Source organism: Cyprinodon tularosa, unplaced genomic scaffold, assembly GCF_016077235.1.
Source record: "Cyprinodon tularosa strain WSP-4 unplaced genomic scaffold, ASM1607723v1 ctg117, whole genome shotgun sequence".
Taxonomy (NCBI): Eukaryota; Metazoa; Chordata; class Actinopteri; order Cyprinodontiformes; family Cyprinodontidae; genus Cyprinodon; species Cyprinodon tularosa.
In genome coordinates, this window is record NW_024037970.1 from 1799420 (window position 1) to 1822918 (window position 23499).

Here is a 23499-nt window from a genome sequence, read left to right on the forward strand (position 1 = left end):
CATCCAATTAGATTGAATTTGGTTTTGATGACGTGAAAAAATAATAACGGTAACTCCATTGAAATGATTCAAAACTAAAGTAACGAGCCAATTTTTTAAAATGTAAGGAGTAGAAAGTACAGATATTTGTGTAAAAATGTAAGGAGTAGAAGTAAAAAGTCGCCATAAAAATAAGTAGTAGAGTAAAGTAAAAATATCAGAAAAATCTACTTGAGTACAGTAACGAAGTATTTGTACTTCGCTACTTCCCATCTCTGCAAAGCAGCAATAGAGTCGATTACTTCCCGCTATCATCTCAATCCTCATCACCATGCAGGGGACCAAATCGTTGTGCCTATTAAGCCAGGCCAAAACGACCTCAACGATTCCCCATTACTAAGGGACCTGTTTTTCAGTTCAGTTTGCATGTTTTCTAAGCCATAACAAGGCTTTTGTTGGGTTACTCTATAAAGCCTGGATGGGAAGCGAAACGTCTTCAAACTTGGAAAACAAAGTCAGATGGTTTGTTTTTAACTTTTTTTGGAATGAAAAAAAAACACTACTTTATCTACCAAATAAATAAAATACATTATACCTAGATAGAACAATATATCCTATTATTAAGAAGTAAAAATTGATCTACTATCTTTGGTTCCTTTTAACAGATTATTCAGCAGATTTGTTTCATAAACAAAATTGCAACACTCAATTTTCTCTGTTCCATTCCTTCCAATTATATATGTTATCTCTTTTAATAAATTTTTCCCTGAAAATTTTCTGGCTATATACTTTACGGTGATATATTTTATGCATTTAAACATAATTTGCTGAATATATTTGTTGTGAATTTTCATTAGTTTAAAGCTGAAGAATAATGAATTTGATGGATCTCTGTAGTGTTTTCCACGTATAATTTTAAAATGTTGAAATTATTTGACTTTAAATGGTTTTTGTATTAAAATTAAGATTGGAAAGATTGTTTCCCTTTAAGTTAACAAGTATGTAAACATCTCATGAATGTAAACATCGCTGTTACCTTTAAAAAGTAAGAAGGATTGATTTTGTCTGATCTAGCATCGAGTTCTCTGCCCACAGCATCACAGAACTCCTGTCATATCTAGCAGCAAACATGGGATGCTCTTCCACATGTATCCCTCCTTTGTTTTTTTAAAAGGCTCCATGTTAATCACACCTGATGACAGTACAAGGTCACAATTAAAGATGATGTCTTCAAAAACCAACACATTTACATATGGAGGCTTCCCTGATTTCCTATAGAAACCAGACAATGTGAAATATTTCTTGCCCATTTTATTTTACCCACATCAGCATCACGTCTTTATGTGAATGGAAGCAAAAGAAACTTGGGTGCTTAACACAGTTCTTGCTGTTTTGAATGTTTTGATCCATACTGTGCCTGTAGATTTGAGATCAAATCCCCCAACAGCGATGTTTGCTTGTTAAAAAAACAACAACTAAGACAAAAATAGAAATAACTGAACTATATAAATAAGGACAAATATAAAAACTATATAAATTCGCTTTTTAAAACGTATTATCTTTCTGTGTTTCTTTTGCTAATGGTCTTACATATGAGGAGCCGCAGAACATCTGTGTTTTAGTGTGTTTTTATGCCATTGCTTGGTCTGCCATTCAGTTTAAAAACTGTGACTATGCAACATGCGGTAGAAAAATGGACCTGTGTGGTGGAAAAAGCACTGGAGATATTTTTTTTGGATTTCTCATCAGGCATTTACTGCAATTAATTAAACCTAGAGGCAAAAATATATCTTTATCTGCATTAGTAACAAACAACACTCCAAATATGACCATTTAGAAGCAGTCAGACTCAGTTTTCTCTCTTATCACCAATGGGGCCTGGATGCTCAGCAGCAGCCAAGCAACAGCAAAATTATCATGTAAGCTGCCGTTTCCAGAGAACTTTATACTTTATTTACAGACTATAAACCAGCAGCTTGTTATCTGCTCTCCTGAGCTTGAGCAGGATGTTATCCTGCATTGGGTTTTTCACTACAAAGTCATGCATTGAACATGTGATCGACATAAATCACATTTTATTTCTTTTCCTTTATTCCTTTATTCTTATTATGTTTTTTTTAGTTGCTTGTATCTTTCAGCCATTTCCTATTTAATTTCTCATCATGATTACTTTCAAGGTTTCCAAATTCTTTGCTGGCAGCTGTTTGACTTGGATAGAAGGAGGCTTCAATAATGAAGAAACAAATGTTTGTTAATTCTACAGAGAAGAAGACTTTTTAGCCATATACACACATTTTTAATAATGTTTGTACATTAAAAATTCTTGCAGCTTAATGTGTTCAGACCTGTTTTGGTTTGCAGTTTGAATCCAAATAAAGACAGCAATATGCATTAGGGTTGTTTTAAGTAGGAAATCAGACAGCATGGCTTTGCAGTTGCTTAAAGTCAACCCTGCAGTGAGGATACCCATAATTACAGGTCTAATCAAAATCCAAAGATAGTATGAGGAGAAGCAACACATGCATGGGCATTCATGGCTGTATTTACAGGGTTTATATTGTGAAACCTTGCACGCTCGCTGAACATGTTTCTGTAGCTGCGGAGATGTGATAGCATCCCATGTTTTTCTAATCGGCCTAAGACATATTTGAGCTGCATTACTGAAGTGCAAAAAATATAAAATCAGGAAAAAGCTTTTATTTTGTATATGGATGTAAAAATCCTCCTGTTTTTGTTGTCATGCTTCAACAGTATGACTATGTTTTTAAAAACTTGATTAGTTACTGCGCATCTATTATAAATATTCTGAATGTCTTAAAAATCCACATACATTGATGTGTAAATCAGTCTTTAAGCAGACCAAACTATACAGTTGTTCGAACATTAATAGAAGTTTGTCATACCTTGTGTCACCATGTGTTATAACATACAAAGCTGGGGTCTATTTTAAGTCTCTTGGCTTTTTTAATGAGCCTTATGACAAATTCATTTTGATCTGGAAGCATTTTATCAGCAGCACAAAGCCAGTAGTTTATTGGGAATTATTGGGAAGCCTAGTCGGTAGGTTCCTTTAAATTCCAGCTATAATCACTGATGCAAGGACCGCAATCATTACAAAGCACTATGGGCTAACAAGAAATAAGAAAACTTTATGTCTTCTATTTCTTGCCAAGGGTTTGCCACTCCAAATTGAAGAGTTGGATGATATTAAAATATATATATATTTATTTAATACAATCCTATTTTTGATTGTTGATTAATACAGAAATTAGCTATTTGTCAAATCATGTTCAATTATTTCAGAATTCAAAAATTATCTTTTTTTGAAGGTACAGTCACTTACTGTACTGTATAGTAATACTGGTGGAAAAAATACTTTTATTATATGAGGCAGCACATGGTACAGAAGAGGATTAGGGTAACTTAAAATCATAAAAAAAACGGCAAATAAAAAAAAAATATATTGATTTCTTATTCTCGGAATTCAGACTTTATTCTCAGAATTCTGACTTTAATCTCATATTTCTAACTTTGATCTCAGAATTCTGACTTTAATTTCAGAATTCTATTTCTGATTTTGATCTCAGACATATCTGACATTAATCTCAGAATTCTGACTAAGAATTACATTATCTCATTTATTTTCAGAATTCTGACTTTAAACTCAGACTTTTGACTTTGATCTCAAAATTCTAACTTTATTATTAAATTCTAAGTTTATTCTCAGTCATCTGACTTTAATCTCAGATTTCTAACTTTGATTTCAGAATTCTGACTTTAATTTCAGAATTCTATTTCTGATTTTGATCTCAGACATATCTGACATTGATCTCAGAATTTTAACTCAGAATTATTACATTATCTTATTTATTTTCAGACTTTTGACTTTAATCTCAGACTTTTGACTTTAATCTAATAATTTTGGCTTTCATTTCAGAATTTTGACTTTAATCTCAGAATTCTATTTCTGTTTTTGATCTCAGACATATTTGACGTTGATCTCAGAATTATTATATTATCTTATTTAGTTTCAGAATTCTGACTTAATATCAAAATTCTAACTTTAATCTCAGAATAAGATTTAATCTATGTTTTCTTTTTTCACTATGAAATTCATTTTTAATTTACATTTCCATAAATGAAATAGTGTATTTGATAAATTACTGAGATATTAAGATATTTATATTCTCTTTAGTGCTGATTCATCATATATAAATATTTTTCCATCTCCATCTCTCGGTTTTAAATCGCAGTGCCCTCCATAGTAGTGTAGCTGCATCCTCCTCCTCCCTCCAGTCCAGTGGGCGTATAGCTTGGTGGGTTTGGCTTCATAACTCTCCTCTGTTGTAAAAGCCTCCTCACATCATCCACTCCCTCATACACGCGCTGCTTCCCGCCTGGCTGTCACTGGAATCAGCGCTCCACGCCGCGCCATCCAGCTGTGCGCACATCTGATCCTTCAAAGCCGGCAGGACTGACCGGAAAGCAAGGACTGAGGAAATAAAAGACAAAGATGGCTTCTACTGTCAACGGGAAACTGTCCGAGGAGCAAATCAAAACGCTGGAGGAAAATTTCAACAAAGTCACCAAACATCCAGACAGCACAACGCTCATGCTGATCGCTGCAGAGTGCGGACTGTCAGAGGAGGAAACGATGGTGAGAAATGACCTGCTGCTGCTTTCCAATCCCACTACAGATCATTAACTATGTATTTACAATATGATTAGTTTATAAAACCAGTAAATGTTGATACTGCTTACATCCATTGATGAAAGGAAAGAGATTATGATTCTTATTCTTCATTTAAACATCTTTGACATGTTCATTGCGCTTAGAGTTTCCTGCTTGTTCGCGTAAAGTTGAAGTTTCCACTGAAGCAACAAGTCTGTGTAAATGGCTCTAACTTTATGCAAAAAACCTTTGAAAAAAAGCAAAGCAAATCTTTATATATATATATATATATATATATATATATATATATATATATATATATATATATATATATATATATATATATATATGTATATATGTATATGTATATATGTATATATTTGCTTTGCTTTTTTCAGAATTCTGAATTATTCTGATTTTGATCTCAAAAATCCGACGTTGATCTCAGAATCTTAACTAATTCTGACTGTAATCTCAGAATTCTAACTTTATTATCAAAATGCTAACTTTATTTTTACAAAAATAAATATATGAAATGTTTACATTGTTGGTGTGGACATCTTAGGCATTTGAGAAGTTGGTTTAAATACTTAAGGGAACAGAAACCAAATCCTGCCTCACATGGTCCAGAGAAAACAGAGATCTCTGATCATCTTCTACATGGTTCACACTTGCGGAACTGCTCTAAATTTCATTTCCTAAGATGGTTTGGTCTTTTTTAAATCAGTAGGAACATTTTCAAAGCTAATCTTTTACAGAGCCAGTGCAATAGTTTATGAATCGGTTCAATGCCTTCCTATTTTCTGCTGGTTTGTACAATGTTAGATGAGGTGAATTATTTCACAGTAGTAAGTACTTAATAGTTAGTAAATGTACTATTACAGTAATCAAATCTACTAAAAATATTATTTATTATTACTGAAAAATATTTTTCTCTGTTTTGAAAGAAAGTTATGGAAATCATGTACATTTGGGTTAGTCCAAAAATGATTCCCTGATGGGTTTATTTTAGACCAAAAACAATTAAGTCTGTCTTAGTTTTTTAGGCATTAAGCCACTGATAGTATTAACCATTAAGGGTAAAAATACATTCAGTTTGGCTTAACATCCAAGAACAGAATATACTAAAGACTAAAAATTTATGACATGTCATTTTACACTACTTTTGAAGGATGTTTTTTTGGTAAATTTATAGTAACTCGAAGCAATTTGAGACTAAAATAAAAACAACTTGGTATAAATCCTTCATAGAAGCAGACTACACTTATTGCTTAAGCATCAACCTGTGTCTTTCTTACACAAAATACAGCCACGAATGCGTACATTTAACTAGACCCAACCCATAAAAGTCCAGTTGAGCAAGGTCATGGTTATTATGTTGTCATTGGGTAACAGCAGAGATGAATTTCCGATATAGCTTATTAATTTTCAGCGCAGATTCATGTAAAAAAGAGCTTTTGGTGAGGGTGTGACTGTGTTGCATGCTTTAGATGACTTTGTCAGGACTTTCTGTCATAGGTTTCTGCTGTGCGAACATTAAGCAAACAACCAGGAATGTGAATGCGGCACATTACTTAATGCTCCCAGCCAGAAGATTCCATTCATGCTGGTATTTTTTCTGGCACTTCTTTAAAGGAGATTTCAAACAATAAGAATATGACAGAATATTTAATATTTTAGTAACTTGTAAGACACAAAGTAAAAAAAAAACACAAATACACATTTTATCTGCAGAACACTTACGTTATTGCAGCAGTATTTGGTCCCTATCACCTCTTTCTCTGACATGCAGACACTCCCACCAGACGTCTATCTGAAAAATGTGTATGTGGTTTCTGCATCTGTCACATCGACTGCCAGATGTGAAGCTTCAGACCTTCAATTAGAGCACTAAGAGAAGATAGAAACAAACCTAAAGGTTTTTTTTGTGTGATGGATTAATCATTGTGAATCTTACAATTAAGGCTGCTGACGCTGCTATTAGGGGATTCTCTAGTGGGAATATATACCAGCATCAGCATCAGATATCTTTTAGGCAAATGTACGCCTGTAGTTGATGAGGTGGGTGGATACCTGATGATTGTTGAACAGATACAACTCTCACATGACAACCAAACAAATGTCTCAGCAAACAATCCCTCGCATACGCCGGGCGTGCTGTTTCTCTACATCAGCCCAACAGACCAGTTACACCAGATTTCCCCAAGGTGAAGTTACATAAGCAGGAAGAACAGGAAACATATTTACAGACATATTTAGGCATGTCGTCTTTCTAATTATCTAAAAGTACAGAAAAGACTATAGATACTGCCTTTTTTTTCTTTCTTTTTCCACTCCTGGCTTGATTCACCACAGATCATATATAAGTTGTAAGTTTAGCCATCAGGTTAAAGGTGCATAGCCATTTTATCTGACCTGTTTTTATTCTATACGTCATTGCCAAAATCTGGTTCCATATAAAGTTTTTCTGAAATATTACCTCATCCTACTGGCGTATTATTGGTTATTGTGTTTTACTCTTTGTTTTTGCTTAGTTTCATATTAGATAAACCTTTTATGCATATTTACAATGACAATGTAGGTACATTGATGCACATGTTAGTAGAGGGTAAACAAGGAAGATCCAGTGTGAAAAAAATGCAACAAATATTTAATTCAAACATAGATAAGACTTGAAAAAGGCTTGGAATACAGTACATTCACTGAAGTGGAAGTTAAAGCTGCCCAGGTTTTCAGAGAAGTTAATGGATGTATGAGTAAATGTCTTTATTAATATGGATATTAATGATAGCAAGGCTTTTCTTAGTCCCTCTAGGTTCTAAATACAAACCCATAGATGGATGGATGAATGCTGTGTCCCCTGTTTGTGTTTGTTAGGAGGGGAAACATTTTCTTTCTCCTTGATATTTTGACAGGAGGCTCTGGGGAGGATTGACTAGGACTTAGAGTTGTTGTCAGTTTATTTAGTATTTAGAGGACAGTCAGGCTCTATTTAGTAGCATCCGTTTTTCTGATAATTTCTCTAGTACTGCCAGCAGATGGTGCCCCACCTGTTTATAACATGCTGGGTGCTGAAATTCTATTTAGGCTCAACAAAGTCTATCTAGACTCTATAGGAAAGGATGCTTGGTGTTTTTAACATTATTTTCCATCCATACTTCTTCTGCCGGTTATTAGGTCAGTTGGGCAGGTGTCTATCTCCAGCAGTCTATCGGCGAGCATTGCATAGCTTCAACTTGATGTATTTAGTCATCTGGACATTATGAAAATCACTTGTTGATGACTTCTCTTAAGGAGACCTAAAGTCAGAACTAAGCAGTAGGGAATGAGTGACTATTTCCTCCCTCAATAAGAATCATTTCTGAGAAATGAGCGTCATATAAAAGAAGCACTTCCTACCTGAATATCGTTACTTTCAATGTCCACCTCCTTAATGACCATCATTCTATTACTCCTATACAGTTATGTTAAGTATGAGGGAATTGCTGCAAAGTTAGCAACATCATGCAATTCACTGTTACTACAGGTTCATCTACGAGGAGTGAATATTGCAAGTAAACCACTTGATGCAAACAGCTGTGTGTGCTTTCTTAGGAAACTTTTAACCAATCTGACTGCATTGAATGTGTCAATTACAATTCTGCAGCAATGGAAATTAGGCCTGTTGTTATAAATAATTGATCAGTTAATCACATGATAAATTAAAATGAACTTTTTTTGTTCAGGGGAGTGGCGGCCTAGTGGTTAGGCATAGAGCTTGGAATCCTGAGGTTCTGAGTTTGAGCCGCACTCCCACGGACTGCCACTCTGGGTCTCTGAGAAAGACCCTTAACCCCTGATTGCTCCCAAGGCGCCACACGATGGCAGCCCACCGGTCTCCAATGAGAAGGGTTACATGCAGAGGTAGATTTCTCCAATGTGAGATCAATAAAGATCAATAATTATTATTTTTATCACCCACGAAAAAATGTTTTATGGAGACAGGCCAACTACAATTATAAACAAAATATGGGTGATAATCTCTAGGGAATGTTTCCACCTCATCAATGAATCTATGCCATAGAAAATCCACACACTCCTGACAAGGTTTATGTAATTTGGCTTTCAGTTTTTTTTTCTTATATTCAAATATGACAGGATAGAAAATGATAATGATGGACAGTAATTTGTTCTTTGCTCTGGTCTGTCCACAGGAAAGCCAAAGTTTTGGGTTAAATTGTTCTTTCTCTTTAATAAATACCTTTGGTTATAACATATATAGATTTAAAAAAAACAAGCTAGCGGTTAAAAATAATTAAATCACTACAAACACATTGCGAAGTTCTATTTATGAACCAGAAAAATAAACTATTATGAGATTTGAAAGTTTGCACAAAAAAGCCCATCTAATGCACCTTCGCTTAGTCTGTTTTTTGCATATTTCTCTTTTCTTTAATTCACTACTATGTTTTGGCAGAGAAGGGTATTTCTGTTGTTTACTGCCTGTAAAGGTTAGCAGGTACTTAGGGATATTAGAACTGCCATACTGTACAGATCCATGCAAACATATTTATGTTCTCTATATCTCCAATGCATTGAATACTAAAGTTTGGGCTCTAACAGCAGTTAAACCTAATAATAAAATTAAAACAATGAATATGTATACATTTGAATATATAAAAGCATAGTAAAAAACGGAAATAGGAAAAAAAATAATTGGTACTATTACTATTGTACCTATTGTTATTAGATAAAAATAAATATTTATATACTAACCAATTTTTTTGGTGTGGTTCTATTTTCTGAGTCGGAAACAAAAATGTTTTGGAATAGTTGCTTTCAAGGACTATGTATTGATGTAATAAAAGTGTTGCATTTCCATGACACATTACTCATTGAAGCCCATGGTTGTGTGTCTCGCTTCATTCTTCTAAAAAAGAACAGATATAGAGAAAGAAAGCTAAGACAATAAAGAAAGAAGAAAAAAACACTGAAAACTGCATAAATTCTAAAACCACCAATACTACGAGACCTAATCTTCAGCCGATTACATCAGAAACATTTAATTATGTGGCCACAGAGGCTTGTAATCCAACCCATTCTGTGTTTCCATTCACTCTACACAATGTGGGAGGGAGACATGACGGGGAAGCCCGACCCAGGCGGGATGAGGTAAAGGTCTGGCCCCTCATCAAAAGACCTGACTTAACTCCCCTTTTCCTCCTGTAGAAGGTTTTGTGTTTGCTAACAAGGCATACATTTGGGGAAGGTTTGACTAAAAGAACCCCACCCACTGCCACTCCCATTTCACAAGAAGGACATTTACGTGTACTTGCTTTTGTGGTGCATGTTTAAACTCTGGAACAAATTGTTTTGTTTTCAGTACAGCAGCTTTAGAGGCAAGATGAATGACCTACTTAGGTAATTCAGTGCAACACATATAGGAAAAAATATAAAAAGCAGTGCTATGAGGCTTATTATGGCTTTAGATTTGTTGAAAATGATAATACAAAGCTTCTGCAAAAGTCTGTGAAGTGTAAATACAACAATTTGCAGTTGCACGAATTAGATTGCAGCATGAACGTTTGGAGACGTTTCATGAATTGCTTCAGGGCTTGCATTAGTGTGGTCCCAACTGACTTCAGAAGAGAATCTCATGTGTTTTCTATGTAAAATGTGGAAAATATCCCGCCTGTGAGACACACAGCTCAAACAACCAGTCCTCTGTCAGAGTGTCGAATCCCTCCCTTTCCTCTTGGCGTTATCAGGATTGCGTCAGCGGTGTTGCAAATCGCTTGACAACGTGAACAGTGAAACAGCAATGTAGGAGGTCAAGTGTGTATGTCAAGGCTCTGCACAGTCATCTTGTGGTCAGAGTTTAATGGGGTACTTACTGGCTGAGTGGTCAGAGGGCAACATGAACCGATGGAGTAAAACTTACAATCTACTATAAATGTTACTGCATATTTAAAGCTGATGCATGGATCCCCATTTTTATGAGTTTATTGCAGTTGTACAGCAAATGTTTCTAATAAAACTATTATGTTGACTTAATGTACTCACTTTTCAAACTATTTAGGCCTAGGACTAAGTGTAAATGAAGTCAGAGGTCAAGTTACCAGGGATCGGTATATACAGAGTTATATACAGACATACAGAAATTTTCCTGCTAAAAAACAAATAAAAATGTAGGAAAAATTAACATATTCCATGTGAACATAAGATTAAATGTGTTAAAAATTCTACAAAAAATAAATACTAAAGCTACATTATTTTAACTATTGTGATAAAGCTGTGGCAATTGCTAAAGTTAGGAATTCTATAATGTTTTCCTATAAATACTAATGTTATACAGTGGCGGTGTCCGAACTTCTGCCCTAACGCTTAGATCCCTCAATCACTATGTAGAGCAGGGACTATATAGGGAACTTTATAGTAAACTCAGGTAACTAATGGTTGGGACAGATGATCGCTACTTTTTGCTCCCCGTTAGTCACGTAACTCTTTCTACACTGCCTGGTTTTTTCGCCATTTTGTTATTGGTCGCTGCTGTTGGCTAGTGAGAGCCTATGATGACAGCGGGCCACAATGACAGCAAATCCCATGATGCTTTGCGAGGAGAGCTTTCCACGCAAAGCATTTCGGGATAAATCTGCTGGTTTTGTGACCATGAATGATCACTACTTTTCAAGGTGCATTGTGGGAAATTTTGAGTCCACTACTTTTTGATCCACTAGATGTTCAGACACTCATTTAAAATGGCGTAACAAATATATAATGCCCTATATAGTGATTAGGGCGGACATTCAGACACAGCCACAGCCTTATAACTCTAATGTGTAATGGCTAATCCTGCTCCCCATAAACATGGCTGTTTCCAAATTCCTAGCATTTGAAAATGTAAATGTTAAAACAAATCACTGTGTTAATGATAACATTATAATGTCTGAGTTTCCCATTAATGTAGGATGCTAAAAGATGAATGCTACATATGAAGCAAACAGTATGCTAAGTAGCATTTTGCTACCTGTCATGTGAGCTATACTGTGCTAACATTAGGATGCTGGAATCTAGACATGTGACATTTTATGTAAATTTTCAACACATATTTTAAACCTAAGTTTAAAACAAATCACTGTGTTGATAATATTATAATGACTCAGTTTCCCATAAATGTAGGATGCTAAAAGATGAATGCTACATATAAACCTAACAGTATGCTATGTAGCATTTTGCTACCTGTCATGTAAGGTGTACTGAGCTAACATTAGCATGCTGAAATCTACACACTTGACATTTTATGTACATTTTCAAAGCATATTTTAAACCTAAGGTTAAACCTAAGTTTTAAACAAATCGCTGTGTTAATGATAACATTAGAATGTCTGTTTCCCATAAATGTAGGATGCTAAATGATGAATGCTACATATGAACCTAACAGTATGCTAAGTAGCATTATGCTACCTGTCATGTAAGGTGTACTGTGCTAACATTAGCATGCTGGAATTTTACATTTTATGTACATTTTCTTTGCACATTTTAAACCTAAGTTTAAACTTAAGTTTAAAATATATTGACTAAAATGTTGATAGGCAGTTTTTCCACCATGCTAACAAGATGAGTTCATTGTCAATATGAACTACGTTTTATGTCACATAAAGTCAGTTAAGCAAGGGTAATCATGATCAAACTTTTTTTCTTGATAATAGATAACATATTACCTTCCTCGGATAATTTGAACAAATGTTACGTTACGTTTCCTGTAGGTATCAGATTGTTTACGTTCATAAGAGGCCTTTGGATTAATCTCAATTTAGAAAAGCCTAATTTTATTTCCTGTCTAACTTCTCTGGAACAGTCATGTTGTTACTATACATTAGTGTGACAAGAGGCAGTTACATCACAGTTCTTGTGTTACAGAATTTGAAGCCTCGAAAAAAACAACTGCAACCTGTTTCAACGGTTTCCTCATTATGTTTTTTTCTCTCTACACAGAACTGGTTCAAGGAGCGTAATGCCAAGTGGAGGAAGGCAGAGGGTCTACCAGCAGAACTGGGATCAGTGTTGGACTAAGATTTCCTGACCTTTTGCACAAAGCCCTTTCCCAGCCTTATTCCTCAATTATGGACTTGATTTATCCTTTTTCTCCCCACTATATGTCCATGCCTCCTATTTTGTTTATGAAGCTCTTTTGTCTTGCAGAATATTATGTTTGTGTACCATTGTAACTGCCTTGTTTACATATAAATACATAATGTAACTGCAAATTTGTTTGTCTATTTGTGATTCAAATATGAAATGCAGGATGCAGCAGGATAATAAAACAGGGAGGAGCTTATTTTCTTTTGTATGTCTCTCAGTGGTATCCAGCAGAGCAGTGCTTCTGGTTGTTTCCAGCACCCATAGAAATAAAAGGGAAGCACTGTTTTGCAGAATGATGCTGCTGTAGGAAACAGAAATGATTTTATAATTAAAACAACTTAGAGAGAAAATAAAACTGCAGAATAATAAACACAGAGAGAAATTCTAAACACTAGTGATAAATTACATTATACACTTTCCTCCCTATAGACTGAACACACACACAAAAAATGTATGAATAATGAGGACCTACAAATACATACAAATGAAAATACACTTTTTTAGCTTTTGAATACTTTTATTGTGTACTTGGAGTCTAGAAGTCCAGTAACGTTAAATTGAGTCTCTCCAGATGCTGCATAAACATCTTACATACTGTCTGGGTCATATTTTTCTGTGTTTTTATTAGGTTTTTTTTTTTTTTTTAAAAAGTGTAACTCATTTGATATGGAAATGATTGAAGAGAATGAATGAATAAATTATATTTTAGAAGATTACCACCACAAAAAAGTGAACAACAAAAAAATTCCTACAAAAACCCCATCCATCCATCCATCCATCCATTTCCATCAGGTTCTCACTGGGACCAGCGCAGCGCCTATCTCCAGCTGTGTAAATGGGCAAAAGGCCGGGTACACCCTGGACAGATCGCCAGTCTGTCACAAGCAAAAAAACACAATACATACATATTAATTATAATTGAACATAAATAATCTAATTAATGTTATGATAATAATATATTCAATTAAAAACCCAGCTGAATAAAGTTATAGGTATTAATTAATGGTTAACATCTGAAAAGGGGTATGAAGAAGTAAAACTTATTATTCATACTCCCTCTCCCTCTTATTGTCCATTATGTAAATTGTAACTTCCTATTTCCTGTTTAATTTCTAAACCACTGATCCAAAATTACCAAAACAAACCAAGTTCCCATTCATATTTATACAGTATATGCATACATACACACACATTAATACAAAAAAAAAATTCTACATACACATCAGTTATATAGAGACACACTCATAAACAGATGCACATATATAACTGCTGTATCAGAGAGCGGCAACAGGATCAGTAGAAATAAACAGGACCAGGAGGAATTGCTAAAGAAAGTCATGACCTTTCACCTTACAGCATTTAAACAAGTAGCTGTCAGATTTAACTCCGGACAGAAATAAATGGATGCCTGAGTGATGGGAAATGGAAGGATTTAAAATCACAATCTAAAGGTCAATGTTTCATAACACAACTGATCTACTTTAAAAGTTTGGGTTGTTGTCTAGGAGGCCTGAAGCTAATATAATAAATGAGATGATGATGTTTCCAGCCAACAAGCCTGGAGTAAAACTACACACACTGATCGTGGGAAACTATTGAGCTTACATAAAACAGCCAACAAACAGGTAACTGAACTGCACTCAAAGCTGCTTTTTTAGATGTTATGAGCTTATTGGCAACAAGCCTTATTCATATGATTCCAACTTTTCACTCTGACTGAAGCCCCTCACTGCACATGCAGAACCCACACAGTGTGCTGTGTTTTCGGAGCCTGGGGGATTTTTCCTCTATTCGACCAAGTGTGAAAAAAGTCACACCCACTACAGAACAACAAGCACATTTTTATATTCCCTGATGTAAACACACATTATATCTTATAGAGGATTTATTGTTACAGTTTGGATTGCTTAACATCACTAAATGTTTCCAGAGTTAAATGAAGCATTTATTTAGGTTAACAGTTGCATCTGAAAAAGTTTGAAAATACTTGCTTTGCATTCAAAAGCCATTTCTTAACTGTTTGGTTTTAAACGTTCTTTCTGATGCAAATATTCAACTTTACTTTTTAAACTGTGAAGCACATAAATCTGCGTATCGAAAGGTAAACCAGGTAATTTAGTACTGCAATATATGATGTAATAAAAGCACTGAACACACATGGTTCTCTGCAGAAACCCTGCAGATCAAGAACTGCAGCTTCATTTTGCATTCTTAGCTAATGTCACTGCACTTCTGCACTTTTATGTATTTTGCTTGCTCTGTTACAGAATTAATTGCATTAATTTCATCCATACGGGATTCTGCTCTGTCAACCTAATTCTCATATCATTTTAGTTTCAACTTTCCATCCTCTCCACATGTACATCTGTCCAAACCATCTCAGCATTGCCTCTCTGTCCATTCAATCTAGGTGTCTGTCTGCCGTACTCATTTCTAATTCTGTATTTTATCATAGCAGGCCTCACTGGCTATTTTTTTTTTCACCTTTCCCCTTCACTCCTCCAGCTGCTCCTGTCAGGAAACACCTCCAATATGTCTCACCCACTTTACCTAGTCTACCTCTCTCATCTTCTCCATTGCCTCATTGCGTTTTTGGCTGTCTTTTAATCTTATTGAGATTTTATTCCACCAACGCAAAGTAGCAGAGGTATCAGGGTAACAGGGCTTTAAAACAAAAATCCAAAATCAGAAGTGCTGTGCATTCAGCCCCGTTTAATTGGACACTGCTGCATAAAATCCAGGACAACCAGAGGGCTTCAGGATTCATCTAATTGGCAACTGGAGTGCAGCAATGTTTAAATGAATCTCAGGATAATGCAGCTGAAGGCCTCAGAGATTTATTAGAAAATAATTAGTAAACAAACAGCCTCATCCAGACAAAATATCACAGAAGACAGGTGAAAGCTACAAAGCTCTATATTTTGAAGCTATATTCAGAGCCCTGAACATCATAAAGATCTCTGTTCAGATTATCATCTAAAGCTGATCAAGACATGACCCTCCAATTAAGGTGACAAGCTGTCAAAAGAGAGCATTTAGGAGAGAAGAGCCTGGTGGGAGACCACAGAGCAACTGTTACATAAATATGGCCCTCCAAGGACAAGTCACCAGGAAAAAGACTTTTTTGTGGACAAAAAAGGCATAAACCAGCAGAAAAGGTGTCTAACTTGCCTCTTAATACTTTTAATTTAGAAAGCAGGGATGTGCATATATATGTAAGCAGAAAATTCTAACTTTTTTCCTTTTTTTTTGGCCTTTAGTGGTTTTAGTCTTTAATCCTCCTTCAGAGGTGGAGTAATACAACAAAGTCATGAAATGACAGGCATTCCAGATGGGGAGAGACGGCTTCACTTTGTAGGCCACATTTTTTTCATTAACTTTATTAACTTTTTGTTAACTTGGAATACTTTGAATTGCTTAAGGTATTATGTTATGGTATATATGCAAATAGCTGACCTTGAAAGGCTGGAAAAACAAGAAAACTGTGGTGCTACATGGTTCTTTTGAAGGTTGTTGTACATAGATTATTCATTCAGTCAGCAAATGTCCCTACAGGAAGTTTATAATTCTGTTAGCAAACTGGATACAACATGAATCTAATTTCCTGGTTTACTCTAAAAGTTAAAGTTTTCTGAACTTGCCCTGATATTTGCTCCTTTCTGTTATGAAAGAAACCAAATCAAGCATCAGCAAACATAAGAGTTGGACCTAAGGGGTTGTTTTAAGAATTATTAGTCCTACATTATAATTAAATGTGTTATGAATACATAAAATTTAATGAAGTCATAAAGCTGTGATAGACTGAGAGATCTAGTCTGACACTTTTTTCAAAATGTCGTAACTTTGTGGGATTAAGATCTGACGAGATAAGCATGTGTACAGAATGTGAATGGAGATGGTTTCTATGTCTGCTGCTAAGAGACCTCTGCAGAGCAATGAGGAATCTACCAAATTCAGTCTGCATCACCCTCCTTCCGCTTGTCTTCATGCTTCACCGATGCAACTGTTTTACCCACACAAACTAAATTTGATCTGTGAATTTCCTGATTTCTCATTGAGTCATCTCCTGCAGCTGCTCAACTTTCAGCTCTTCACACATCTACTTTCCTCTGCAACTTCTGCTTTAACTAAGTGTTGATTATGACAGAGTAATCACTAACTCCACAAAGCCAAACATTAAACTCTGACATGATTAGGACATTTCTGTATATCTACATGTTCTAGATATTAATGCAAACATATTAGATCAGTACCTGTTTTTTATTTGTCATTCATCCCAGAATATCTTTGAACAACACGATTGACTACTTTGCTTTAACGGTAGCAAAACTTAGATAGATGAGCTATTAATAACAGTCCCTAGTTAGTGAGAAAAACCCACTCCTTTATTTTAGGAGCAGAACATTCAGGAATGTCACTATAATGATAGGAAACTTATATAATTCAAATCCTTCCTTCCTTCCTTCCTTCCTTCCTTCCTTCCTTCCTTCCTTCCTTCCTTCCTTCCTTCCTTCCTTCCTTCCTTCCTTCCTTCCTTCCTTCCTTCCTTCCTTCCTTCCTTCCTTCCTTCCTTCCTTCCTTCCTTCCTTCCTTCCTTCCTTCCTTCCTTCAATCCATTAATTTCAATGTGTCTTCTTTTCCTTTGAGCGAACTAATGAAAGTATGACCTCTCTCCAATTTCTCCTCCTTTTACAACACAAACAGTGTTTGATTTTAAAAAACAACGCTGAGTTTAGAAACTTAAGTCCAGCAGATGTATTATGCCAAACCCACAACATCATCATCAGTAGCAGCTGATGCCAGTTTCTCAGCACTCTGAGAAACTGAAGGCCTTTTGTTAAGAGAAACTTCCTGTTTCTCCACCCTGACAGGGCTGCCTTTAGAGTTATAATCCTTATAAGAAACATGCAAAGGCTTGCTCTCTACCCTACATCATTTAATTTTATATTAAACATAATCTTTCAATACAGAAACTTTGAAATAATTCAATATTAAGCTTTATACTAAAAGATGAGATTCACATAAAGAATGATAGGATGGTGAGAAAAGGTTCGTTTAACGGCTTCCTGTTTTTAGCCAAAGGTGTGAAATGGCTGCACACTTTCATCTTGTTTGATTTAGATTCATCTTGTTTGCCACTGCAACCTAGAAATGTTGTACAAAACAGCCAAAAACATATCTCAGACTAGAAATAATCTACTTCAGAAAAAAAAGCCTCAAATTAGGCTAAAAAAAAAAACAGCAACCAATGTGAGCCAGTGAACAGAACTGACAAAGACTCCTACATCGCTGTCGAAACACCTTCAGGAAAGAAAAAGTCAGGTTGCTGACCAAGTTAAGCCTGATATAAAGACACCATGACTCAGAGGTCTGAGAATTTACAGAGTTCCTGAAAATCCCCTTTCCATTTGAAAAGGCTGTTTTTTGCATTCTTCTAAAATTCTTAGTTGACATTCCAGAATCAAATTTCTCATTTAAACTTATTTTAGATGCATTTTACTGAAGTTTAAAACTTTCATGATCCTGGCACTTATGACTGGCTTAATTAATAATACCATTCACCTGTCCAACTCTTCCAGGTTTTTAATCACTGCTTATTTAATCCACCTGCTCCTGCCTTATTTAAGGTGCTTGCATCCAGTTATCAGAGCCAGATTATCGCCGTTCTCTCGTGCCAGTGGTGAGAGTGTTTTTAGAGTTTTTAGTGTTTTAGTGTTTCTGATTTCCTGATCCTGACCTGTTCTGCCTCTCAACCACTGAGCCTGTCTGTTTCTGTCTGAACAGTTTGCCTTAACTGTCTTTGGACTCCTGTACCACTAAGTCTGCCTGTTCTGATTTGTTTGCCTGACCTGGCTTCACACTCCTGCTTGTTCTCCAGGGCCGCAGCTTCAGGGACACTCTCGGCGGTGTCCACCGCATCATGTTGGCAGCCTACTGGCTGGATCCTACGTCTTCTGAGGACACGGGCTGAGCTGTTAATCCAGTGACTCTTGCGTTTGTATCACCCACTGTTAGATTTACGTTGTCACTAACCTGTAACCTTCTACAGAGTTTCCTGTTATAGACGCCCTAGCTGCTGCCACTCCAATCATCGATTGTTTTAATAAACGCTTTTGTGAATTATCCCACTGTCTCTCTTACCTTGAATACTGGGTCCTCTCTTCTGAATCATGACAAATACATTTATTTTGGTGAGTTTTGGTGTGGCCAGGGGCTGATTTTTACCTTATTGGATTGGTGGTGGAGCCTTTTGTTTGAGCTTTCTGTCCCCGTTTTTTGACTGTATTCTGTGGCAATGGGTTTTTGGTAAACATTTATGGATTTAACCTTCAAACCTGTTTTTCATCCTCAATCATATCAAATTCAACAATAACCTGCCATGTAAATCTGTACATTCCATAATTTTACCACTTCTGGACACACATCAAGCTAAAACTAAGAGAGTGAGTCGCATTTATTCATATTTGCCATCATACCATTTAAACACATTTCCTATATCTTGCTGAACATTGAATTTAAGGACTTTTCAGGATCAGTTTTCTCAAATTCATGACCCACAAGCTAAATCTTTTACCTTCTTCTATAAATGGATACATAATTTCCAAACTACTTTAATGCGAAGCACATTTAATAGAAACTGGCATAAAAATTGTTTGATCAGATTCAATAACGAAGGTGTATTGACTATATGCAGAGGTGTCAAAAGTATTAATGTTTATTACTCAAGTAGAAGAAGAAATCCCTTTCATAGAAGGTAAGAGTATCAACTTAAGCTTTTTACTCAAGTAAAAGTGTAAAAGTAATAGTTTTAAAACTACTTAAAGAGTAAAAGTAATGCAGAAGAAATTGTTAAGGACAAATACTTAACTGTACTATCCTATAAAAGGAAGAGTTTTCTAGAATTCTGGATGATAACTTCTTATACTTAACTTTTTTACGTTTTATAAACTGGAACAGTGTCAAATTTAACTTTGCAGCATATTAAAAACAATTTATTTTGCTATGTGGTGAAGAACAAGTGCAGCACCACAAAAAATAGTTTGGATAAAACAAATTATTTAGATGTTTTCTTATTATTTTAAATACAAACAAGCCATAACGAAAACGAGCTTAAAATCAAAAAGTCTATTTGTAAAATATAAGGAAATGAATGTAGACGAGAACGAGGTTGATTCCAGGCGGTCAGCTGTCAACAAGATACGGTGGGTGCCGCCTATAGAGTCCCAGACGCTCTAGTCCCAGAGGATGGAGAACAATTAGGCGACCAGATCCGAAGGAAGGCAGGATAATCCAGAGGGCAAAGCCAAAGCTGGCGTCGAGGACATGTTCAGGGATCAGAAACAAGAGATCAGAAGTCTGAAAAGGTTCCAGAGGGAAATCCAGGTTAGTGACAGGAAGCAGCTCCAAGTTAATTAAACAGACAAAATCCAGCAAGAGTCCAAAAACAGGTCAGGATCAGATTATCAGAAACACTAAGGTAACCCAGGCACACTCTGACTGCTGGCTCGAGAATAATCTACCGCTGATGACTGGTTAGATCTGGTTAAATAGAGGCATGACAGGTGGAGCAGATGAACGGTAATGAGAAAACAGGTGGAGCTAAGCAGGTGAATGTAATGAGTAATCTAGTCATTATTAATTTGTATTTTGTTACTTGACACCTCTGACTATATAACCTACCTTCAGATCCACAAGTCATGGACATGTGTAGTGATGGCCAGAAGACTCTTTGTTGAAAAAAATGTAAAAGCCTTATACAGGTGCTGGTCATAAAATTAGAATATCATGAAAAAGTAGATTAATTTCAGTAATTCCATTTAAAAAGTGAAACTTGTATATTATATTCATACATTACATACAAACTCATATATTTCAGATGTTTATTTTGTTTAATTTTGATGATTACAAATGACAACAAATGAAAATCTCAAATTCATCATATCAGAAAATTAGAATATTGTGAAAAGGTTCAAAATTGATGGCCCCTGGTGCCACACTCTAATCAGCTAATTAACTCAAACCACCTGCAAAAGCCTTTAAATGGTCTTTCAGTCTAGTTCTATAGGCTACACAATCATGGGGAAGACTGCTGACTTGACAGTTGTCCAAAAGACGACCATCGACACCTTGCACAAGGAGGGCAAGACACAAAAGGTCATCGCTAAAGAGGCTGGCTGTTCACAGAGCTCAGTGTCCAAGCACATTAATAGAGAGGCGAAGGGAAGGAAAAGATGTGGTCGAAAAAAGTGTACAAGCAAGAGAGATAACCGCACCCTGGAGAGGATTGTGAAACAAAACCCATTCAAAAATGTGGGGGAGATTCACAAAGAGTGGACTGCAGCTGGAGTGAGTGCTTCAAGAACCACCACACACAGACGTATGAAAGACATGGGTTTCTGCTGTCGCATTCCTTGTGTCAAGCCACTCTTGAACCACAGACAGCGTCAGAAGCGTCTTGCCTGGGCTAAAGAGAAACAGGACTGGACTGCTGGTGAGTGGTCCAAAGTCATGTTCTCTGATGAAAGTAAATTTTGCATTTCCTTTGGAAATCAAGGTCCCAGAGTCTGGAGGAAAAGAAGAGAGGCACTTCATCCACGTTGCTTGAAGTCCAGTGTAAAGTTTCCACAGTCAGTGATGGTTTGGGGTGCCATGTCATCTGCTGGTGTTGGTCCATTGTGTTTTCTGAGGTCCAGGGTCAACGCAGCCACATACCAGGAAGTTTTAGAGCACTTCATGCTTCCTGCAGCTGACCAACTTTTTGGAGATGCAGATTTCATTTTCCAACAGGACTTGGCACCTGCACACAGTGCCAAAGCTACCAGTACCTGGTTGAAGGACCATGGTATCCCTGTTCTTAATTGGCCAGCAAACTCTCCTGACCTTAACCCCATAGAAAATCTATGGGGTATTGTGAAGAAGAAGATGCAATACACCAGACCCAACAATTCAGAAGAGCTAAAAGCCACTATTAGAGCAACCTGGGCTATCATAACACCTGAGCAGTGCCACAGACTGATCGACTCCATGCCACGCCGCATTGCTGCAGTAATACAGGCCAAAGGAGGCCCAACTAAATACTGAGTGCTGTACATGCTCATACTTTTCATGTTCATACTTTTCAGTTGGCCAACATTTCTATAAATCCTTTGTTTTTATTGGTCTTCAGTAATATTCTAATTTTCTGATATGATGAATTTGAGATTTTCATTTGTTGTCATTTGTAATCATCAAAATTAAACAAAATAAACATCTGAAATATATGAGTTTGTATGTAATGTATGAATATAATATACAAGTTTCACTTTTTAAATGGAATTACTGAAATCAATCTACTTTTTCATGATATTCTAATTTTATGACCAGCACCTGTATAAGTTTAAATGCTCGCCGGGGCCACAAAGTAGTGCATAAAAATCTGCCAAGTATATAGCTACATCTTAATTTTATGAAATAATGGACTTTCATAGAATGATATCCTAAAATGCTTTAGTACACCTTTAAACACCTTAATCTGAACAAATTGCTCCGGAACAGGAGAAAACTTCCTCTTCTTGCTCCAGTTCATAGATAAATTCTCTACTTAAAAAAGACCACATTTATTTCTAGTGGGACAAAGTTAGATTTAGAATTATATGACACAAAAGTCCCCAACACAATCTGGTCATCACGATAAATGTCGTTGCTACATATAATAAGGATGTAATCTACATTTCTATTCATTGTGATTTTAGGTGAAATAATGTACATTCACAATAATATGTTAATTTCTTAATTCTTTACCAATTCATGAATTGTTAATTTGGTTAATAGATCAGGATGTAGATATCGGGCTAACTGAGCTATGTTCCATTCTTTAAGAATATTTCAACACCATTCAATTTCTATTGTAGGAAACAGTCAATAATACCTATTTCAAATTTAGGCAAAGGATAGAAACTATCATTACGGTAATAGAAGGTAAACATCTTTTTATAACTCTATTCTAAGCTACACAGTGACCCAATGACGTAAGAACCCCACATTGAGAATTTATTCATCATTTTAGAAAGTCATATTTAAATGTTAGGTTGTAAAATTCAGACCCACTTTCACTTTCAAAACCGTATTTTTGTGATGAACTCATGTAGCATGGTTCGACAATGTAGCTTTGCCCCTGCTCTGGAATTTGATCGATTTGCACCAAATGTAACGACTTTCATGGCAAGTTTCTTTTTATGTCTGTTTTTCACTTTCCAGGGCCTTGAATTTATTTCAAATTCACAAAGTTTCAAGGCTTCCAAGGACCAGTGGGAATCCTGTATATAAGAGTCTGTTTTCTGTCTGGACTGCACTTAATTTATGTTCTAAATTAAAACCCAAATAACCAGCCTACACAAAGCTTTAAGGAGTGAATAGCCAATGTCAAGTTTTTATGTTTTGTGGAGTTTAGAGAATAAAAATCTGGTTCCGTCTTTATTTAATTTTCTCATTTTTAATCATACCATTAAGGCTTGGGAGAACAAAACAAATGTTTTCAAATAAAGAAACGGGGAATAAGCTGCAATGTAAAAATGGCAGCCATTTCATTCATGTGCTAACTGGAGTGGGCCCTGATTCCTCTTAGAATAGTTTTTGTGTTTGAATATGTTTCTCCTGTCTGCCTGCTGGTCAGGTCAGGCTAAAACCTCATTTGCTGGATGAAGTTGTGTCTCTGTTAAGTCAGGCTAACGTCATGTTCAAGTCTAACA

The 23499-nt window shown here is 35.8% G+C and overlaps 1 protein-coding gene across 1 annotated transcript; it reads left to right on the plus strand.

The window, feature by feature from the left end:
- Positions 1 to 4339: 4339 nt before the first annotated feature.
- hopx (HOP homeobox) lies at positions 4340 to 12968 on the plus strand. Its single transcript, XM_038308366.1, has 2 exons — positions 4340 to 4636; positions 12626 to 12968. Exons 1-2 carry the CDS (start codon positions 4493 to 4495, stop codon positions 12701 to 12703), a joined length of 222 nt encoding a protein of 73 aa, XP_038164294.1. The 5' UTR covers positions 4340 to 4492; the 3' UTR covers positions 12704 to 12968.
- Positions 12969 to 23499: the final 10531 nt, after the last annotated feature.